Raw genomic sequence first — 22,082 nt, forward strand, 5'->3', positions numbered from 1 at the left:
CACGGCTGACAGCCAGTCATATACTGACATGCTAGTGGGGGCTAAACACGTACATACAGGGAACAAAACCTTCCAGCACAGTTTTCTTATCTACCTACAACATTCCAGCTTTACAACATCCCAGCACATCCTCTTTATCTGCTTACAATGCATTTCTACTTTTCCCACCGATGGCAACATTTTAAACACTCAGAGGGAGGCCTATCTTTTCGACCGCAGCCTGAACAAAACTACAGTTTTTCTCTCCCGCTTCCCATGTTGCTGTACTGCAACACAGCTGTATGCAAGTGACTGTTGGATCAGAATTGAAGCTGAGGACTTCATTTCCGTATCTGTTTTGTTTCGAGTGGTGGCTGGGAGTGTTTCTTGGCTCTGGCCTCTCCAGGTCGCCAGAGCTGACTGGGGGGACAAGCTGCAGTAAGCCTCCCTGCCATGATCATGGTGGCACTGTAGAGCAGCAAGGACCAGGCGAACGTTTCCTCCATCCACGAACTGCCCCGGGACCTATTGCCAGATACCAGAGTTCGAGCTTGCTGGTGCGTTATCACCAGTGTTACAAAGTCTAATACCTTCAACAGTCTTTGCCGTTTCCCAATATATGGGATCAATATGCGAGTTGAAAGTAATGTCAGAGAGGACCCTTGTGCATGCAGGAATGCTTGTTCTTGCGCACACAGTTGCTTTCACTTGTATGCATGTGAAGCCTTTCTGTGACCTCATGCGTAGAAGCATGGGCAATCCACCAGGCCTACTGCATCACGCTACCCCGTCTTTCGTGAGGATCTCTTTGTTTGGGAATTATGGGAGTTGCAGTCCCAACATGTCTGGAGGGCGCAAGGTTTGGGAAGGCTGCATTATGGGCTGGGGGAGGATACCAAACCTCTCCAGCTGTTTCCTTCTGATTTCAGATACCTTGTTAGCCTACTGGAACAAAATATCCCCCCAGGAGCTGATGAATGTCCTTGTTCTTCTAGAGTAAGTACTTCATTCCTTGTGTGTGTCTGCATTAAGTAATAGGGGAGGGAGAAAAAGAAAATGGATTTTCGCAGGATGTACAATTACGCTCTACATTACCAACTCAAGGGATACTCATGGGATACACACAGGCTAGTCTGGCTGGGAATCAAAGAACCAAGCTAAAGAATACAAGGAGATGCAGAGACAGTGTCCAGCACGTTTTAAAAACTAAAAGGCAGCTGCAAGAAGCTGCCAGTTTTAGCAGACAAACAACATGGGGGAAGGCGCGGCTGAAAACCTTTATTTCCCTGCTATTATTCTGCTCAATGTCCCCAGCCCCGCCAGCTCGTCTCCTATCTGTAGGAGAAAAGTTGCAGAGCCTGCACATCTTTTTTTTTCCCTGGTGAGAGAAAAGCAACTTAGGGAGAGCAGTTTTAAGCTGAAGAAAAGTGGGAAGGGAAAGGGTTAAGTGTCTGCAGCTTTCCACAGCTATTTTTCAGTTAAATCCCCCACCCAGAAGACTCCATCTCCTGCATATCCTTTAGTTAGACCCTTAGAAATGCCGGGTGGGGTGGTGGGATGGAAGGAGGATGAAAAAAACAAGTATCCTGTTCAACCAGGATAAATGAGGTGGGTTCCCTAACAATAAATACAGCTATATTTAATTTTATAATATAGATGATACATCAGTTGGTCTTCTGTTTATTCTAAGCTGGGCATCTTCCTCCTCACCCCTGGGATTCTAAATGAAAGCACAAAATGTGTGTTCCCAAGGCTGCGTGCAAAGAGAATAACAGGAAGTGAGATGGGCTCTTCAAAGAAAGCCACAAGCAAATGTTTTGGGCCACAGACAAACACAGTTGTCGTGCAGAGTCAGGGCCGTTGGGGGGTAACAGCATTGCAGAAGCACAGTTAAAAGAGATTGCGTGAGCCATCAAATCCAACCCCCTCTCTGCAGGCAATCATCCTGTCCTTGCCAAAGGATTTTGGCTGAATTTTTGTATTTTATTGACTCTTGACTGTAACCTGCTTTGAGAAGAGGTGGAAAAGTGGCAACTGCCGTAACATTATCATAATAGTATTATGTGAAGAGTTCCTCCAGCTAATCATTCTGCTTCAATTAGAGATCCTTTGCCTCAAGGTGGTGGTAGTGGAGAAGCGGCTAAGGGCACATTCCTATGCATGTTTAGACAGAAAAAAGTCCTATAACTCCCAGCATACCCCAGCCAGCATGGCTGGGTGGGGAATTCTGGGACTTTTTTCTGTCTAAACATAGAAAGGATTGCACCTTAAGTCAGGCCTCCCCGATCAGGTCTCCTCCTCCAGGTGTGCTGGACTACAACTCCCATCAACCCCCACCAGCATGACCAATGGGGATTATGGGAACTGTATTTCAGCATATCTAAAAGACACCAGGTTGGGACAGCTGTGCTAAATCTTGTCTTTAAATTTATTGTGTACACACATGCTTGGCACCTGCTGCATTAACACTCACCTCTCTTTCTCTTGCTCCAGAATATGCTTATTTCACTTCAGATATGTGGGGAAAAGAAACATTGCCAGGTATTATAAAATTATTATTATCATTATCATTATCCCTTAAATTTATACACTGCTTTCCACAGAGATTCAGAGCGCTGACCATAGAATGTAGTACCATCAAAACAACAATGAAATATAAGAATGAAACAACACAATAATAAAAACGTTTATCAGGAGTAAAACTGCACACTCTTCTGTGTGCTACAGACCATAGCTGGCTGTGCTATTGCAGGGAGGGTGGGGTTAACCGAATTGTGGGGGGGGTGTTGTGGTGGATAAAGTCAGCTGGGCCCAGCGGAAGTGATGGCACACAAGAGGGCACTGTTGCCATTCTTCTGCTTGCTGGGGCACAGGGCAAGGCAAACAGCAGAGCTGCCCTGCCTTCTAGCAGGACGAAGGGAACTACTCCCTGCCCAGTTTCCCCTTGCTAGACTGGGAATTTCTCATACTTTATAGGGAGTGGGGAAGAAGAAGGCCGCCAGGGCTGGGTTTTGGAGATGGGGGGCCTCGAAGCAAGAGCCCTGCTGCTGAGGCACAGGCTGGTTAGAGGATTCAGTGAGAGGCAGCTCCAGCTGGGGCATTCACACAACGGCCTACATTCTTCCTGTTTGGGGGTCCCGTTAAGGTGTTTCCCTTCTGCAGCCCTTGGCGTTCCCCCAGCCAGGCTGATTCCTCCCCCTTGTGCGTGGATGGTGTCATTTTGACTACAGAAGGATCCACAGTTGGAGAATGAGTGTGGCATTCGTGCATAGGGTCGAGCTGGATCAGCCGACGCTCTGGCTCGGCGGAGTGCAGCTGTATACTTTCATAAACTGTACTGTGACTCCTGGTTGCCCCCATTTCCTTCTCAGGGTTCCTGATGCCTGGCTTTCGAAGCACATGGGCATGGACAGGAAATCCCAGACCATGCCAGCCCTTCGCAGCAGAGCAGGCGCCATCCAGGCCCGCCTTCATCACCTGAGCAGCCTCGACAGCTCGTTTACGCTGAATCACAGTAGGTACTCGCAAGGAGCAGAGATGCTCCGGGCGGCGGCATTGCTCTGCTTCCTTCTCCACAAGGTGGGGCTGTTGCTGCTGCTCAGGGCCAGCCCTGCCATTAGGCAGAGTGAGGCAGATGTTGGAATGTGGCTGCAAGGTGTCAGATCTGTGTGCCCTGCACCCCTAAGCTAGCCTGCCCCCTTCAGGTGTGGTGGAGGACACCGTCCCATCGGCAGGGCCGAAGAAAGGTTTAAGTGTCAGTCCAGTTGGTGGGAGGGGGGCACCATCTCGTTCTTTGCCTGAGACAGCAAAGTATCTTGGGCTGGCCCTGCTGCTGCTTCACACATCACAGAAAAAAGGGGGCAGGAATGTCTGAAAGGCATTTGCGTGTCTGCAAAGACAGGGTAAACACACCTAAGAGCCTTGGGCCGCTCTGGCTTCCATTTTACAGGCAGGGGCTCAAATCTAGTATCTGACTAGTTCATGGGCGAACTGATGTACTCCTTTCAAACCACCAGCACCCTTTGTGAAACTCTCCAGAAAGCCTGAATTGTAACCCTGGCATCAAACCTCTTCTCATTGTCTTCTAGAGTGGTGCATTATAAATACTGAGTCGTGATGCTTGTATGCCAGTTTTCGCACATTTCTTTTAATCCCAGGTACTGGCACGACGGAGGCAGACATTGTCCACCAGGCTTTGCTAGAGGGCAACACAGCAACCGAAGTTGCCCTCACTGTCCTAGACACCATTTCGTTCTTTGCCCAGTGTTTCAAGGTAAGCCTTCGGCTCTAGGCAAAATGCTTGCTTTGCCCAGGACCCTGTTGCTGCTGTTGGGCATAGCTGAGATGTTGCTTTCCAAGCTATTGTTACTGATGGCTTCCTCGTGGTTTTCTTCTGGTTGCGTAGAAGTCCCCAGAGCATGCTGTTCTGCCAGCCATCTCATTCCACTTTCCGTCAGCCGCAACCACGGCCCCACCCATCTTGTTTTAGTGAGCTTTCGCAGTTTCATTTTTAATATGCATTTATGCTGCTACTACTTTTCAGGTTTTTAGTTTATTGTGATGTCTTGATCCTTTGAGGGATGTATTGATACCCTTTGTGTATTTTGATCTGGATTGTAAGCCTCCTTGGAGATGGATGGATGGATGGGCAGATAGGCCGATATAAATGTCAATGATAAATATATAAATGATAACAAACAGCCAGATTGTGGCAGTCCTGCTGAATCCATGTAATAGGCAGCCCACCCATGCGTGTATGTTTCCTGACCTAAGGTGTCCCTAATTTAAATTTGACAGTGGCCTGGTTCGCATGTAATGACAACCCTGAGTATGGGTTGTCATTGAATTGTGGGTCGTTGTTGACTCATGGATTGTCGTTACGTGCAAAACTTGCACTATGGTTTAATGATGGGTGGTTAACCATGAAAAACGCAAGAAGAGAACCCATGGTTTATTGTTGGGTTGTGAACTCTGGGTTGTTCATGGTTAACCCATCATTAAACCATAGTGTACAGCTCACATGTAACAACAGCCCATGATTCAACAACAACAAATATTTAACCTGTACTCTGGGTTGTCGATACATGTGAACCAGGTGAATAAGTTCTATGAGGAAAACTTGAAGAAACTGAATGTTTAGCCTAGAAAAGACTATGGGAGGTGGGGAGGGTATTGTGGAGTGCACATGATGGCACTCTTCAAAGACCTGAGGCGCTGTCACATAGAAGAGTGTGTCCAAAATTCCCCATCCATGGAAAGCTAATATGTCAGGGAGAAGTGTACCGTTTTAGCCTTCTCCCTGATGGGCTGGCTTTCAGTCTGCTGGGAGCTTATTGCATGAGAAGATTCAAGCATGATACTCCCTCCCTCCTGCAGTCCAGTGCAGCAGAGAATGCAACCCCCCAAAACCAGAAATAAATGTGGCTGTGCCACACATTCATTATTTATTTATTACTTGAAGTATTTTTAGGCTGCTCCTCAGCCCAAAAGGCCCTTAGAGTGGCTTACACATAATCAATTGAACAAAACAGCCCCTGCCCACAGGCTTACAACCTAAAAAGACACGACACGCAAGGAAAAAGGAATGAGGAGGGGGTGGGGGTGGGGGAATTAATTTGCCAGGGCTGATGGAACAGCCCTGCTCTCCCTCTCATCTCCCTTGGTACAGCCTGCTTACTTTGTCCCTTACTCGTGTGTCATTGCTTGGTCTTAGGTTTGCTGTAGGCATTCCAGTACTGTCATTGGCCTGCTGTAGAAAATGGTTTGCTCCATTAGGAGTAGATATCATAAGCTGTTTTCTGGCGAATATCCAGTGAGCCTTCCTGTCAAAGTCAACCGTGCCTCTTCTTCTCCAGAACCAGCTTTTGAACAATGATGGACACAACCCGCTGATGAAGAAGGTTTTTGACATCCATCTTGCCTTTCTCAAAAATGGGCAGTCTGAAGTAGCCCTTAAGCATGTCTTTGCCTCTCTGAGAGCTTTCATCAACAAGGTAGAAGAGAGAGAGGGAGAGATCCTGAATAATCAAGGATCTCTTGATTATTAGAATAATCAATAATAATTAATTAATAGCAATAAATAATATTTAATAATTAGCAGTAATAAATAATAATAACTTTCAGCCCATTTTGTTATGTTTGTATCTGCCCTAGAAGCTAAGAATAGCTAACATATCGCTCTTCCCCACCAGTTCCTCTTCTGCCCGCACACACTGCATTCCATCTGGGAAATGCACCCCCTGACACTGGCTTCCTCTTTTTGGTCGCACATGCTCATGCGTGTGCATTTAAATCATTAGAAATAACTTAGTGGGGATTATACACACACCGATCAAAGCTTATAAGTGAAGTCAAGAATTGGATTAATTTATTAAACTAAATTAGGGGTGACCTATTTATTATTAATTAATTATTAATTAAAGATTATTCCGATCATTTGTGTAAAGTGCTTTGAACACAGAAAGGTCTATATAGATCAGAGGTGGGGGTGCGTGGCCTTCCAGATATTTTTAGACAATAACTCCCATCATCCATGACCATTGGCCATGCTGGCTGAGGCTGATGGGGGTTGGAATCCAGCACCATGGAAGTCCACAGATTCCCCACTCCTGACATAGACTATTATATTTATTATATATATTATATTATATTATGTAGGGCTATTCTACATGGGGCAATTGTCATGCATTTGTCATTCCCTACTCATGGTTGTTTACAAGTTTTTTAGATGACATCATGACCCTCCAGTTTTGCTTCTCGGTCTAACCAGCAGATTTTTTAGAGCTGGGAAAATGCGGCATTTGTGAAAGTGAAAGAAAGCACAATTTCCTCTTGTATAGTTGTGCTATTCTGCTATACCGCAGTGCCACCTAGAGGTAATGTAGCAGGAAAACAGGAAATGAAATGCTCCTCCTATAGTGCTCAGAGCCCAATTCTGCGACAAAACCGAAAGGAGATACAGCAGATTAACAGCCGATTAACAGCCTTGTGTAGAAAAGTTCATAGTATTAGATGAAATTGTCACACTTTTTAAGTAGAAAATTAACACAATCCCCGCACCCTGTTTTTAACCCTCGGGCTTCTGCTTGTCCAGTTCCCTTCAGCCTTCTTCAAGGGGAGGGTGAACATGTGTGCTGCCTTTTGCTATGAAGTCCTCAAGTGCTGCACATCCAAGCTGAGCTCCACACGGAATGAGGCCTCTGCCCTCCTCTACCTCCTCATGAGGAACAACTTTGAGTTCACCAAACGAAAAACCTTTTTAAGAACTCACCTCCAGGTCAGTGAAAGAGGACATACATCGGAGGGGTTGGAGAAGGTTTGCTGTGTGTGGAATGCAAGCGAGGTCAGCTTGGCAGGAACTAATAAACTAGACCAGCATGCCCTGCAGGTTAATTAGTGTGACTGTGGTAATTTCCTTCCTTCAGTTGTGATCAGAATTTTTTAATATATTTTCCTCCTGGGGGGGTGGGGGGGTTAGTTTCCTTAAGTGCTTTATTTTTTCAAACAGACAGGGAAAAAACCAAAAGTGTTTGTTTTGTAGATCAAAAAGGCACGGTAGAAATGTTTTTTAATTCAATGTTTTAATATTGTAACATACAAATAAAGAATTGGCTGTACCTGTAATTAAATCTCTCAAGCAAAAAAAGAGCTGCAAATTTGAAGTGCTGCAAATTGGCTTGTTTTGGGTTTTTTTCTCGCTTTTTGTTGTTGTTCCATTTACATCCCACCTTTCTTCAAAGGAGCCAGTGTACACTTGTATTGATCTGGGGTCCTGATTCTGTCAGTTCCCAGTCATCAGTAAAATTCTTTTGGTTACCAAGATGAAACAAGCCATTTGTGCAAAAGATGACAGTTTATTGATAGAAAATGGATGCAGAATGTATACATACAAGGGAAGTTCACACCTCCTTTCAGATGACAAAGATCTTTGCCACACCCTGAATGTCTATCTGGGTCTCCAAGATAGAAGAAGGCTGTTTCTTAGGACCACAAGTTTCTCTAGGCCGGTAGCATGCATCTTCCTCCTTAGAGCGAGGCCAAAGGGCAGGCCAGCAAGCTGGATCTTATAAGCTGCTAGATGCTTAGAAGCTAGATGCCTCCTTCTAGCCCATGAGCAACGCCTCTCCCCCTCCTCTCCAACACCAACAGACGCACGCACACACACGCACACACGAGAAAGGGGACTTCTCTCTTACCCAAAAGGTTCTTGAAACATTTAGCCTGGGAATCTAATTGGCTTTCTTGAGCCTCCAGCATTCAAGCTCTTGGTAGGGGGAGTGTTCCAGCTTCTCTGTGAGATAAGCCGTCCCTCTATGAGAAAAGGGTGAGGTAACCGGGCATATGCACAGTTGCTGACGTGCAAAACTGCACTTGCTTGATACCTATTAAAAGTATGTGAGAGGCTCAGTATAGAAGCCCGACCCATCCAGGGGCCTGCCTTTATAAGCAAAAGCCTGCCAAAATCTACTAACTGTTAAACCACACAGGTCTCTGTGCATTTAGGAACTCCGTGAAGTCCACATTTTCAGCTTGCTAACCAACGCACTACAACATGGTTTGTCCATCCCTCTCATTTTCTCCTCACAGCAAACTTGTGAGGTAGGCCAAGCCGAAAGAGAGCTACTGGCTGAAGGTCTCCCAGGGAGCTTCAGGGCTGAGTGTGGACTTGATCCTTAGCCCTAGTTCAAAACTCTAACTGGTCCTTCCCAACCTGGTGCCCTCCAGATGCAACCTCCATCATTCCCACCCATTGGCCATGCTGGCTGGGAGTGATGGGAGTTGCATTCCAACACATCTGGAGGCACCAGGTTGGGTGAAGGCTGCTCTAACCACTATACCACACAGTCTCTCAGCTGCATGAGCCACTGTCTTGGGCATGCCCACTAAACCGCAGGAGATCAACCTGTAGCAGCGATGCATGCAGCGAGAATAACAGGCAACCCCCTCCAGGGGGTTCTTCCACATCAAGAGTAATTTGCTCCTGAAGCGGAACCCCTAGCACAATTATCTGCCCCCAGCAAAACAGATGAGGCTGTAGCTCAGCGGCAGAGCCCCTGCTTTGCATGCAGACGGTCCCAGGTTCGCTCCCTGGCTGCACCTCCAGGTAGGGCTAAGAAGGACTCCTCCCTGGAACCCTGGAGAGTCTGTGCCAGTCAGCATGGACAGTGCTGGGCCTGATGGACCCAGGGCCTGGCTCAGTAGAGGAGAGCTTTCTGGTTGAGGGAGGGGGGATGCAGCAGCTGCGTTCACAGGGAGTTTTATTTAAGTGATAGTTCTCTTGTGGCACGGAGCTCGGGAATAGTGCTTCAGTGTACCAGGGTGACCAAAACCACCCTGCCTTGGATTTTCACATGCTGGCTAGCACGTGCGTGGGCACACGGTCTCTTTATTCCAGGAATCACTGTCAATTATCAATAACTTTGCCAACAGCGACCGGCACCAGATAGGCCGCTTAACAAGATCAGCCTCGGATGGCCTTCTCTCTGTCCCATCAGCCAGGACAGCTAGACTGGTGGGGACGAGGGAGAGGGCCTTTTCTGTGGTGGCCCCCACTCTGTGGAACTCCCTCCCTAGGGAACTCCGTCATGCCCCCTCTTTAATGAGCTTCCGTCATGCATTAAAAACATTGTTGTTCAGGCAGGCATTTGGGGTGGGTTAGGGTATTTTAGAAAATGTTTTTATTGTAGAATTTTATTGTTTTAAACTGTTTTTATTGCATGTTGTACATCGCCCAGAGTGGCTGGGTGAGCAGGCAGATGGGCGATTAATAAATTTAATAATAAATAAATAAATTATATTTGAAAACAACCCCCCAACGCAACCCCCTCTGTTTCTCTGACAGATCATTATTGCCGTGAGCCAGCTGGTGGCCGATGTGGCGCTTAGTGGAGGTTCGCGATTCCAGGAATCGCTGTCAATTATCAATAACTTTGCCAACAGCGACCGGCCGGTGAAGGTAGGTTTCACTGACTGACAGAAAAGCAATGCCGCCAGCCCCCAGCAAAACCCACTGCCTGGGTAAACCGTCCACGCGCTTAGACGCGGGTTCTGCAGAATGCACCTGTGCGTGTGTGTGAGTGAGTGTGCGCGTGCACTTCAGTTGCTCCTGTACTGTGGTCGCCTCTGAGTTCAGAGAGAGCAGGAAAAGGCCTTGCGAGCCGCAGCTGCACACGCCTTGCGTGGCGGTTGCTGTGGTGGCCGTCGCTGTCAGAAGTGAATTGGGGTGTTCTTTCTGTAGAATGAGCGGCTGGAAACAGACATGACTGCGAGTTGTACTGTGACAGAGGAGGGGGGCTCTGCAAGAGCAGGGCCCGGAATGTAAGGGTGGGACGAGAACTTGAGTAGGGGCTAACAGTGGTGCAACAAACCCACCCCACTGAAGGACAGCTGTGGCCTCTGAAGAAAGTGCAGCGTGCTGCCCTCCCCTGCCCCCACTCTGGACTGGAGCTCATTTTTCATGATTTGCAAGTTCTTCGCATCACTTCTTGGCTTGGAAGTGGTGACTCAGAGGGGTTGGGGGGTGATGGGGCACAAAAGTCTTCATGAAACCTACCACTACCCCTCACCTTGTTTGCTGCCTCAGTTTCATGCCACCAGGCAGTGGCAGTCATTGCGTTCTTGGAGGTCTCAGATGCTGACATATGCCATTTTCCATTGACACTGTCTTCAGAGACTCCAGAGTGAGGACAGGAGGTACTGCCTTCACTCTGATTTGGCTTCATGGCAACACTGTGTAGTCATTAAGCCTAATCAGAGTGAGGGCAGTGTTTCCTGCCCTCACTCTGAAACCTTGTGGAGTGGGAAGGGGAGGGAATGACACCCATCCACAGTCAGGAGTCACCCCTGTTCATATCTTTGCTCCCCAGGTGGCCAAAGTGTCCCCCTAACCTCACATCTTATGAACAGGGTGGTGAAATGGGCAGGAGGCTGTAGATACTGGCTTACGACTAGCTCCACTGTGCTTCCAAGGGAGCATAGTCCCTCACATTCTTATTGGCAACCCCTTCGCTTTAACACTGGAAGAGTCCGTCTTAGCCAGGCAGCGCATGGCACTTAAGACAGCACAGGAAGATGCAAGGCCAAGTTTGTGGGTTCAAGCCTCGCCTTAAGCACTGTCTTGAGGGGGCATCTGTGGCCCAGCGCTAGAGCACAGCCTTTTCAAAGGTGCAAAAGAACAGAGGTTCAACCCCTGGCATCTCCAGTTAAAGGATCTCAGGTAGCCAGGCTGGGAAGGACTCCTACCTGAGGCCTTGAAGAATCACTGCACATCACAGTAGACCGCACTGGGTTAGATGGACCAAAGAACTGACCCAGTATAAGGCAGCTTCATGTGTAATTGCCAATACAATGCATGTGCTCTTGCCATAGAGATGAAGAGAGTGACCCGCAGTTCATCCATAGGGAAGTATAGCCAAAATGGCAGTTCTCAAGTTGATACTTGAAGTTCAGGCTGTGTGTGACTCTAGTCTTTTTTCCCTGTTTCTTTGGCTGCCTCATGGTAAGTCCGGCTCTGCCACCCACATCTGGATTGGCCAAGGTGGTCTCCGAGGGGACAAATAGTGAGAATACTGACTCTGCGGCTCCTCTGAGCTCTGTTGCTCTTTGTTCCAGCAAAGGTGCTCTGTGCAGAAGGAAGCAACAGCCATTGGGGGCGGGGGGGTTAAGCCTTGAGCTTCCTTTTTGATAGGAAGCTGTTTCCTGCCTGCCGTTCTGGCACATCGTCTTGCAGTCTTGGGGCTCCTTCACCCTGCACTTTTATCCTGCAATTGAGATGGCTCCTTCACAGAAATTTGCAAGCTCTTTACATGACACCGTGATCCTGCCGTGACCCTCCTGCACTAAATGCCCTTTGTTCCATTTTTAAATAGATCTCAGATAATGAGCTATCAAATTACCCCATTGTGTTCCACTTCAGTTTCCTCCGTGAAAAGAGGAAAAGCAGCAAGAAGAGGAGCGAGATCAATGAAAGATAATGGAAGACCCAGCTATGGGGTGAAGCGGCGGGAGGGGAGCACATATAAAGGGAGTCAGTGGTGATCCTGCATTTAAAACAGAAGAAGAAAGCCCCGTTTTAAATGTAGGATTTTAGGCTGATGTAGAAATGCCCTTGGTCTAATGCCTCTTGTGACAGTCTGTGTAGCTGTGTAGTGTGTCCAGGGCTGTGTGGTTTCTCTGCAGTTTGGGTTTTGGCGTGGAATTGATTTTCCTTGAAATCTTGGCTTTCAGGGTTCCCCCTCCCACAAAAGGAAAAGAAAGCAAGTTTCTAGCCCTTATTATTGTAGCTATAAGCTCAGAAATTTATAAAAGAATCTTGGAAGGCAGAAGGGTGCAAAAAACATTGCATAGATGTTTTGGGATGGAGAGTGATAGTTTGCGCCTTGGCTCAAAAAGAAACACAAGAGACTGTTTAGGGCTTTAAAGGCTAATGCCAGCACTTGAATTGAGCCCGGAAGCAAACCTGTAGGCCATGAAGTTGACATCAAACTAGCATAATGTGGTTCACTTTGCTAGCCCTCGCTGCCAATCTGGCAGCAACATTTTGGACAAACTGACATTTCTAGACTGTCTTCAAGGGCTGCCCCATATAGACAGTATTACAGTAGTCAAACCTGGAGGTAACTAGGGCATGGATAGGTTCTCCCAACTTCATTTTTAACAGAAAAGCCGTTTCAGTACAAACACTCCAAGTGTAAGTGACCTACACAACTGCGCCAGACCAGTTAATTACAAAATTTATAGTGACTACTGGTATAATTATGCCAATTGATTTTACAAAACAAAATGGTAAACAGTCAGTCAGAATTTCAAAACAACTATATCGGTTATGTTCTTCATTCTACAGAACCCCAGTGTGTTATTGGGGACCATGTCCTTTCTGTTTGATGTAATTAACTGAAAAGAAGACATGAGTCTTGAAGGAGTAGCTTCAAAATATTTGGAGTGTCATTGTTACAAATAAGATTGCAGCAACTATGCACAACAGTCTGGAAGAACCAGTGCAGTCCAATTATTTGCAGATATTTGGAAATCATTTACTATGTTATTGGAAAACAGATTAATGATGTTAGATCCCTTATATTGGATGTGTTGTAGGTGAACCAAAATATGGGACCTCTTTTCTAATTATCCCCCTGCCCCCCAGTAGGCTTCTTTATCTTTAAGACTGGATATCTATTTTACACTAAAATTGTATTGAATGTTTTCACTGCTTGTTCTTCTTTTTGTGATACTGAACTTCTTTGTATTATTAAAATTTATAATAATAAAACACATAGATGGGGGCTTCCAATTTTGATTGGAACAGTGGCACAGGGGGAGGGAAGGTGTTACCTTTTTTTCTGTGCTTTTCACCTCTTCCACAGTAAGAAAAATGCAGATCTGATGCATGTACCAGTATATTTTTTCCTAGATCAGGGGTGGGCAACTTGTGACCTTCCAAATGTTTTGGCCTACAACTCCAATCAGCCTTATCCAGCATAGCCAATGCTGAGGGTTGGTGGGAATTGTAGGTCAAAACGAGTTGCCCAGCCCTGCCCTAGATGGACTAATACCAGCTTGGGGGGCAGATTTAGATCAGGAAAATGGCAGGGGGGGACACCCCCTTCCCAGGAGTGCTGTTGTGATCCGGTTGTGGCCATGGGGTGGGACAGTGTCCCTTTTTTTAATTAGAATTAAAACTTCAGGAGTTGTGTTTATAGAGCTCTCGCCTTCCCTCCATCCACCCTGACCTGGCTTCTTCTTTTTGGGGAGCAGGCAACAGCCTTTCCTTCTGAAGTCAAAGACTTGACCAAGAGGATTCGGACCGTGCTGATGGCCACAGCTCAGATGAAGGAGCATGAGAAAGACCCCGAAATGCTGGTTGATTTGCAGTACAGCTTGGCCAAGTCCTATGCCAGTACACCAGAGCTAAGGAAAACGTGGCTGGACAGCATGGCCAAGATCCATGTCAAGAATGGAGATTTCTCCGAGGTAGTTGCCTTGGCTGCCCCAGGGCCACCTTGATGAGATGCCGGAAGCATTTGTTCACCACACTGATCTCTGCCTTTGTTTTGCAGGCAGCCATGTGCTATGTTCACATAGCAGCGCTGGTTGCGGAGTTCCTTCACAGAAAAAGTAAGGATCTGATGTGGGGAAGCGGTTGGGAAAGGTTTGAAAGTTGTGTTCTGTGTTCCAGGGCGATGGTTGTGTTTTGGGTTTGGGGAGTTCTCGCTTTGGTTTTTTGGGTAGTGGCAGCTGGCATCGCACGGTATACTTTCTTGGTTTTGTAACAGATTACCTGAGGTAGCTGGCCAGGAACCAGAGTCAATTCCACTGAAGTTCATTTGAAGGGAAGGAGGAGGGGTGGGGAGAGGGAGAACCCAGAGGAACCTTGAGCTGTCTGAGAGAGGGAGGGAGCAAGGACCCAGTGGAGCCTCAGCTGACCACTCGGGGAGAGAGAGAGAGAGAGAGAGAGAGAGACCACCTCTGGAGCCGTCCAGGAGGAAGAAATGGTTCTGCCTGAAGACCATCCAGCTTATAGCTCTGAGGGGGCAAAGCAAAGCAACCTCTGCTTCCTTTCACAGAGGCTGTTTCTCTTTGCCTTCACGGGGCACCTTGTTGAGGGGGGGCTGAACAGCCGTCAAGCCAGCTGGATCACAAACAGTCATTTAGAAGGGAATGGATTGGTTGCTCTCTTGGCGGGCACTAGGGGGCCGATCATCAGAGTCTTGTTCCAGAGGAGGACCAGCCACTGCAGGAATTAAGGAGATGGGCCCCTCTCCATCCTCACTGCAGAATTTTCAAGGCCAAAAGCCTCCTCTAGGCTTACTGCTTCAAGACTAAACCTCACCTCGAACATAGGCTGTGCAACAAATCCCCTGAGTGCAAAGGTTCAAGACTTTAGATCTTAAGGGAGAGAGACATCTAGCATTCCTGCTTCTGGTCTGCCCACCCTCCATCCCACCCCATCTTGGCCTAGAAGCCAGAGAGTCAAAGGAGAGAGATGGAAACCAAGACGGGAGTGCAAACAAAATCCTTCAGATCTAATCTCACCCTATTTCAAAACCTGGGAAACTGTAGAACTGGGAAAGATGCAGAAAAAGGCAGCCACAATAACCAGCAGGTGGATCGCACTCTCTGTGCGATCCGGTAGTGCTGTTAGATTCAACTTTATCATTTGACACTCAGCTGGTCTCAGTGGCATGAAAGCTCTTCTTTCAGCTGAGGCTGATGCACCAACTGGGACTCCAGCTGGACAGAGATAGTTTGACCACAGTTACCCATTTCCTGGTAACTTCTAGGTTGGATTACTGCAATGCACTTTATGTGGGGCTCCCATTGAGGACGGTGTAGAAACTAGCTAGTCCAGAACACAGTGGCCAAACTGCTAATAGGAACCAGGCAATGACATCATATCTCACTCTATTGGAACAACTCCACTGGCTCCTGGAAAGTTTGTGAGTTCAACTCAAAGTGCTGGTCTTAACCTAAAAAACCCTGTATGGCTTAGGACCCCAATACTTCTCCAGTTGCACATCAATTCGCCTGTCCTCTAAGGTCAATGGGAGGGAGATCCTTTTCAGTGGTGGCCCCTTACCTTTGGAATGTCCTCATTACATCAGCCAAATGCGTTCCTGTTCCCCAGCCTTTTCAGAACTGCCGATGTTAGCATTTTCAACTTAGAACAATTTCCATTTTACTCTCTCTTTGAATGGACTGTTGCTGTTTTAGTTCATTGTGTTAGTTTCCATGTGTTACTTTATTTTCTGTCCTTAAAAAAAGTATTGGAACTTTTACTGTTTCTTACTACTATGCTAACCACTATGGAAACATAAATATATGTTGAAGATGTGGGATATAAATTGTGCAGAAAAATAAGTAAGATGAAATAGATGTATCTTAGTCAGTTAGGGTAAGGGCATAATTAAATTCATGGAAGACTTAAAACAGTAAGAGAAATAATATTTCTTGGAAAATGTACACTATGTTTCAGTCATTGTCTAATGCCTTCACTTTGGAACTTCTGTTTTGTGAATACAGTTTCCTCTTTTTTTCTTCCTGTTGCAGTGGAAAAATGAAAAAAAAATCCATATATTTATTTATTAATTCGTTCTTTAAAAGAGAGAAGTAGGGACCCCTGCCAGGACTAGCTGACCTGGCCAAGGTTGTTGTGGGATTGGAATAGAATAAGGAACAAGCCTTGTGGTTTGCAGCTGGTTGCTGCCCTGGATTAAAACGGACTTTCCAGGGACTGTTTATTGTGGCAACGTCAGAAGTTGAATTTGTGACTTTAGAGAAGAAAAAGTCTTATTCTCTTTTCTTTGAGTATCTTGTTTGACAGTCAGATCCCGTCATTTCAATAAGCCTGCCTTTTGCAGTAAGGAAATCCAAGTTACCACTCAGAATATACCATCTATATGCATATTTTTTTCTTTTCAAAATGTATTCTTCTTTCAGTGCTCGTACAACCTTGGCAGTGATTGGGAAAGCAGAGTGTCTGGAGTATTTCAAGAGCATGCATGCTGCATTTGGTGGGCAGTAGGGCCAAGCCGATAGATAAGTGGCCATTACCAATTCACAGGTACTGTAGAGGGCCAGAGCTCAGTGGCAGAGCCCCTGCTTTGCATGCAGAAGGCCCCAGGTTCGATCCCTGGCATCTCCAGGTAGGGCTGGGAAAGGACCCTGCCGGAAACCCGGGAGAGCCGTTGTTGCCAGTCAGTGTCAACCATACTGGGCTAGATGGACCAAGGGTCTGACACCGTACAAGGCAGCTTCTTATGTTCTTCATTTATCAAACCATTTTTCTCCTAATAATTTTATTTATCATTATAAATACCCCCATGTCCATACATATCAGTATTTAATGGTATTCCAATAAATATCTAGGTATTCCCATAATATTCCAATAATTTCAATAAATACCCAAATGTGCATGCAATTTTATAAGCAACTGGAAAGTACATCCCTATCTCTAAAAAGCTTCTTTATCTACATCTTAAATTTCACCCAATAAAAAATATGGATTTATTGCATCTTGGACTCTATAATTCCAATATTAAATTAATAAACTCCATCTTTCTATAAACCTGTTATCCTGCTATCTTCCCTCTCTCTTACCAGATTTGTCAGTTTTACTGTATTCAAATAAAATCGATTTATTACAGTCCTAGACCAACAAGTTAAAAGATAATTTCAAATACATCACTTATATAAACTGTCCAATTTAAAATCAAAAGAAGAAATATCGCTAAAAACAAAACACAAGTTAAAATAGCCTCAGTTACAATGTTTAAACAAAAGGACAGAATCTCATATCTAAAGCACAAAATCTCATAAACATTACATAGTATTAATTATAATATAACCTCTGCAAGAACTTGTTATCCTTCATTTATCATTGCTTTCCTACAAGAAATAGCAGATGTGCAGAAATGTGCTGCATTATGAGTGACCTGAGAATTCCAGTCGGATAATAAATATTTTAAATAAAATGCTTCAGACCTTCCTGGTTTTTTAAAAAGAGTAGGAATAATAAGATCTTTTTGGAGGTCACAATAAAAAGGGCAATGAAACAGTACATGAGCGTCCATTTCCACACTTTCTAAATCACATGGGCATATTCGCTCTTGAATGGGGATCTTATTATATCTGCCTTCCAAAAGTGCGGAAGATAGGACATTTAATCTAGCTAGCATAAAAGCCTTCCTGTATTTGGGAATTTGCATATTTGGTATATAATTTGACATTTTAAATGCTCCTACATTATCCCAATAGTTAGATTGGCAGGCAATCAAACTCAAATGGTTTTTGAAAATCAATATCTCTGATACACTGTGTGATAACTGCCTTAGCTTTCGTATATCCTAAAATATGTAAAGCATCAACCAGATGCTGTAATTTTGCCATCAATTACCTTTTCCATTTAGACTGAAATGTAACGGTCAGTTTCAATGGAGCAAGGCCCACAGGACTAAAAAAAAATCTTTAACCAAAAATTCATCTTATATATCAACATTCATGCCTCCACAGTAATTTGTCCTGCCTCTAGCCATAGAATTACATTAGGCACAAAAGTTGGGGTTCCAAATATTGCTCTTAAAGTTTTTGTTTGCGCAGCCTCAAAAGGGGCGTAGTTCTCAATAACACATATCTGACAGCCATATAACATCTGTGAGATTACTTTAGCAGTGTAAACTTGCATGGCTGCAGGACTATAGTGACCACCTTTAGTATAAAAAAGGAGAGGGGTGCTCTAATGCTCCTAGAAGCATTTGTAATGGCATACTTGATTTGGGTCTTTGAGGAGCCTGATGATTGAAAGGTTACACCTAGATATTTGTAGAAAGCAACCTGCTTGATTCAGTGTCCATTTATCTGCCATCGATGCTTACGTCTTCCTTCTATAAAAGATTAGGACTTTAGTTTTAGAGTAATTTATTGCCAACTGTTTGTCTTTACAGTAAGAGGCTAAGGCACTTAAAAGACACCTCAAGCCTATGCTTGGCAATGATAAGAGCACTGCATCGTCTGCATATAGAAGGATTTGCAGGAGTCTATTTGCCAATTTGTGGGGATGTGAATTTATCCTTTTCAGAGTCTGAACCAATGAATTAATATAAAAATTAAACAAAATGGAGGCCAGGATACACCCCTGTCTTACTCGGTTATGAGTGGGTATTAACCCTGTTAAATGGCTGACTTAGCTGCATCTGACCTTCAAATAAGTATTTTCATAGAGACTCTGCGTAAGTATAAGCAGCCTCCTGTCAACGTTAGTAGCCTCAAACTTTTCCCATAGCTTGTTTCTAGGGATTAAGTCAAAGGCAGATTTAAAATCAATAAATGCAACATGCAGCCCCTCTTTAGTTGTTGATGCATACTTTTCGGCAATATGCCTTGGTCGAGTGGATCGCCCCGCTCTGAATCCCGCTTGCTCATCTTCAAAGATGTTTTCTTCTTCTAGTCAGTCTGTTTCTCTTGTAGATGGGAGGCATACAATTTGCTGATTATACTCAGTAGACTAATTGGTCTATAATTTTCTGGATCGGATCTTTTGCCTTGTTTATAGGTTGGGGTAATTATAGCTCGTCCCCAATCCGGAGGGATGTATGTTGTATCATCAATACATGTAAACAAAGTTGCTAATATAGGAGCCCACCAATCTATGTTTGCTTTCATTAATTCAGGAGGAATGTTATCATACCCGGGTGCTTTGCCTGGTTTTAATTTAGAACTAAAATGTCGAATTTCTTGAGAAGTAACCTGGGGCCATTTTGGTAAGTTATTTATGTTAATCCTAGGTGCTTGTTGGTAATTTTGTCCAAATGCAAAGATGGCACTGAAATATGCTTCCCAAGAGTTTGAAGAGATGCAGTAGTCCATGTTTACAGTTGCTTTTGGCCAAGCACTCGAAACTGCTCGCCAAAAAGTTGCAGAGTCTTCCTCTCTTGCTGAATTTATCAGAATTTGCCATGTAATTTCCATAGCCTGCCTCTTTTTTGTTTTAAATAAGGATTTATAGGATCTCTTCATTGTAAACCGTTCAGGAGGTAATGCTGACAAATTTTGCTCTCTGTACAGCCAGTATTTTTCCAGTAAGAAATTTTTCATTGCAATACATTCGTGGTCAAACTAGTATTTAGATTTTTTTGTATACAGTTTTAATGGAATATTTGGTTTTAGATGGTTTTGCAGAAGCAAAATTATGTCCTGAAACAAGGAAAAAAACTGTTGATGGAGTATCTGCATTGAACAATGCTTCTCGGCACTGAAGGTTGCCTTCAGGGTATAATATCTCTGTAATATTTTGGCTTAATGTATTTGTCCATTTTACTCGTGTAAATCTCTTCTCAGCCTCGAAGTTTAACATCCGTATACAGTCTATATGGGCATCCTGAGTGTCGAGTTTTAGAGTCAAAACCAGAGGTAGATGGTTCTCAAGGCGTTTACTCACGCTGCAACTAGATATAGCATTATTTAGCAGGTCATACGAAGCATGAAGTAATCAATTGTGGATGCTTCCGTTCCCAAAAGGAATATAAATTCACCATTTCTATCGCCGTCAATACTCCCATTTAGAATCACCAAATCAAATTGGTTTACCAGTTGCATTAAATAGAGGCCAGCACGGTTACAGCCCTTGTCTTTTGACTGCCTAATGTCATGCTTATTTAAGAAATTTTGAAAGGGAGGGTCTTCGGCTTTATATTGCCAACCTGCTATATTCCATGACAAAAGCATTAGTGTTTGTTTTTGTTGGCATGAATTTTGATAATACATTTTTTGTCATGTCACGACGGGTAAAGACTCTGCATCCATTAAAGATCTTGAATGATTTTGAAACACTTTCTCATCTTGTGGAGCTTTATTTTGAGTTACCTGGTCCATTATTTGGCCATACTGCTCATCTGCATTCTACATTGCATGGTCTAAATCTCTCTACTGCTTAGTGTATTTTTGGAGAGCCTTATCATTAATTCCCACTGGTTCTTCTAGATATATGATTTTTCCTACATCAAGGCTTGGTCTACTGACATTTGAAATTACCCTAGATGTTTGCTTTATTTAACAATCAGCAGAGACAGGTTGTTTTACTGGTGAGCCTATTTCATTTTCCTCTAAGAGTCTCATAGCAAGCCAAGAGATGGGCACTTTTCCTTTATGGTTATCGCAGTTATTGTCAGATAGGTTTCAATGCTCCTAATCTGCCTGTCGTTTAATAACAGGTTGAGTTCTGCTATAGTTGTTACTTCTTTACCAAATTTATGCTCCACAGGTGTCTCTAAGACATCTTGCCTTTCCCATTTTGGGCATTCTATGTGTTTAGATGAGATGGAAACATCTAGTTCATGCAGATCTTTTATTTTAGGCAAGCTGTCAGCTCTTCTCATTTGAATACTTGCCAGGTGTGATTTTAATAGGTCTTGTCTTAGCATTATTTCACCTTGTGCCTGAGAAGGCAATGCGCAAAAGGAATTCATTAACATTTTTTCTTCCTTCACAAAAGATATATTTCCATTTGGGGGGAGTTTCTTTGATTCCTCCTCGCTTGGATCATCTTTTTGATTATGATTAGGTTTTCATTTAGAGAATCAAGATCAAATAAATTTCTTGAACAATTATTCTCCATTATTGATGTGCTTTTTAATTTTGTTTTACTTTCAATCACCATGTTTTACTTTCAGTCACCAATGCCTGGGGTGGTGCAATATTCTCAAATAATCTTGAGACTGTAATTCCACTTTTAGATAGAACATCTCTAGAGGCATAGGCCATGCTAGCTGGACTTCGGTCAGCAAAGGTAACCACAGCACAAGCACGGATATGGTTATAAAAATACACTTCATGTGTTTTATGGCTGTTATAGTAAGCAGACCCTGACTTATTGTACTAAGAATCTCTAGCAAATGTTGTTTTCGTTCATACGGGGTTAATAAGCCCATGGGTTTCGGATAATTATTCATTACCAGCTTTTGACGATTTAAAATCAGATCCCATTTTTTATTAGTAATGGCCTTCTTTAAGGGAACTACTCCTTCAGATGGAATAATAGTCCAAGGATCATGTATATCCAAAACCTCACCCTTAGCCTCCAGTGGTATTAATACATTTTGGTGAATAAGAAAGTCAGTTTTAGTTTCCAGCATGGATATATGATTTACCTCGGGATGTTTCTTGCTATTTGTTCTCTCCCTGATGCTAGAGTTAGCTTTGTGCCTAAGGCTTTCTCCAGTATTTTGGTCATTTTTCTGTTCAGAGTCTTTATCTGGCGATTTAGGAGTATTCGGTTTTTTATACTCTAGTCTTTAAATTTAGGGTATTTTTTGCTTTCTTTATATTCTTAGCTTCCTTTTTATAGTTCTAATCCTTTTCATCACATCCTTTGCCCTATTCGTTTTTCCACGTGGACTTGATGGTTTATTTATTTGAGAATTTAGCTTAATCATGCTATTCACCAGTACTGTTAAAAGATTATTACTCACAGATAAGAAAGATTTTATATGTTCAATCTCCTTCATCAGCAAATCGCTCCAACCCTCGACTGGCAATCACTCCGCACAAGATTTCTCTTCTTTTACACTGGCTGTCCTCTGATCTGCTTTCCCTTTATCTTGGGTTAATTATTG

General features: G+C 44.1%; 1 protein-coding gene and 1 long non-coding RNA gene across 4 annotated transcripts in view; one reads left to right on the top strand and one right to left on the bottom strand.

Annotated features, from left to right (window-relative positions):
• Positions 1-22,037, bottom strand: part of LOC146338352 (uncharacterized) — a 38,955-nt gene extending 16,918 nt beyond the window's left edge. Inside the window, exon 1 of the long non-coding RNA XR_014784793.1 lies at positions 21,939-22,037. This is a non-coding gene — a long non-coding RNA (uncharacterized LOC146338352). The remainder of the gene's footprint in view (positions 1-21,938) is intronic.
• DOCK11 (dedicator of cytokinesis 11) overlaps positions 1-22,082 on the top strand; it is a 142,490-nt gene that overhangs the window by 94,752 nt on the left and 25,656 nt on the right. For all 3 annotated transcript variants that reach the window (XM_084813565.1, XM_084813566.1, XM_084813568.1), the window contains 9 exons: positions 909-975; positions 2,473-2,520; positions 3,351-3,493; positions 4,137-4,252; positions 5,835-5,972; positions 7,073-7,255; positions 9,821-9,934; positions 13,732-13,947; positions 14,034-14,091. In XM_084813565.1, coding sequence (XP_084669691.1) covers positions 909-975; positions 2,473-2,520; positions 3,351-3,493; positions 4,137-4,252; positions 5,835-5,972; positions 7,073-7,255; positions 9,821-9,934; positions 13,732-13,947; positions 14,034-14,091 — 1,083 coding nt within the window. The remainder of the gene's footprint in view (positions 1-908; positions 976-2,472; positions 2,521-3,350; positions 3,494-4,136; positions 4,253-5,834; positions 5,973-7,072; positions 7,256-9,820; positions 9,935-13,731; positions 13,948-14,033; positions 14,092-22,082) is intronic.

The sequence above is a fragment of the Heloderma suspectum genome, chromosome 9 (assembly GCF_057233095.1).
Source record: "Heloderma suspectum isolate Gila_16-S chromosome 9, 16-S_ref, whole genome shotgun sequence".
In the NCBI taxonomy this organism is placed as follows: Eukaryota; Metazoa; Chordata; class Lepidosauria; order Squamata; family Helodermatidae; genus Heloderma; species Heloderma suspectum.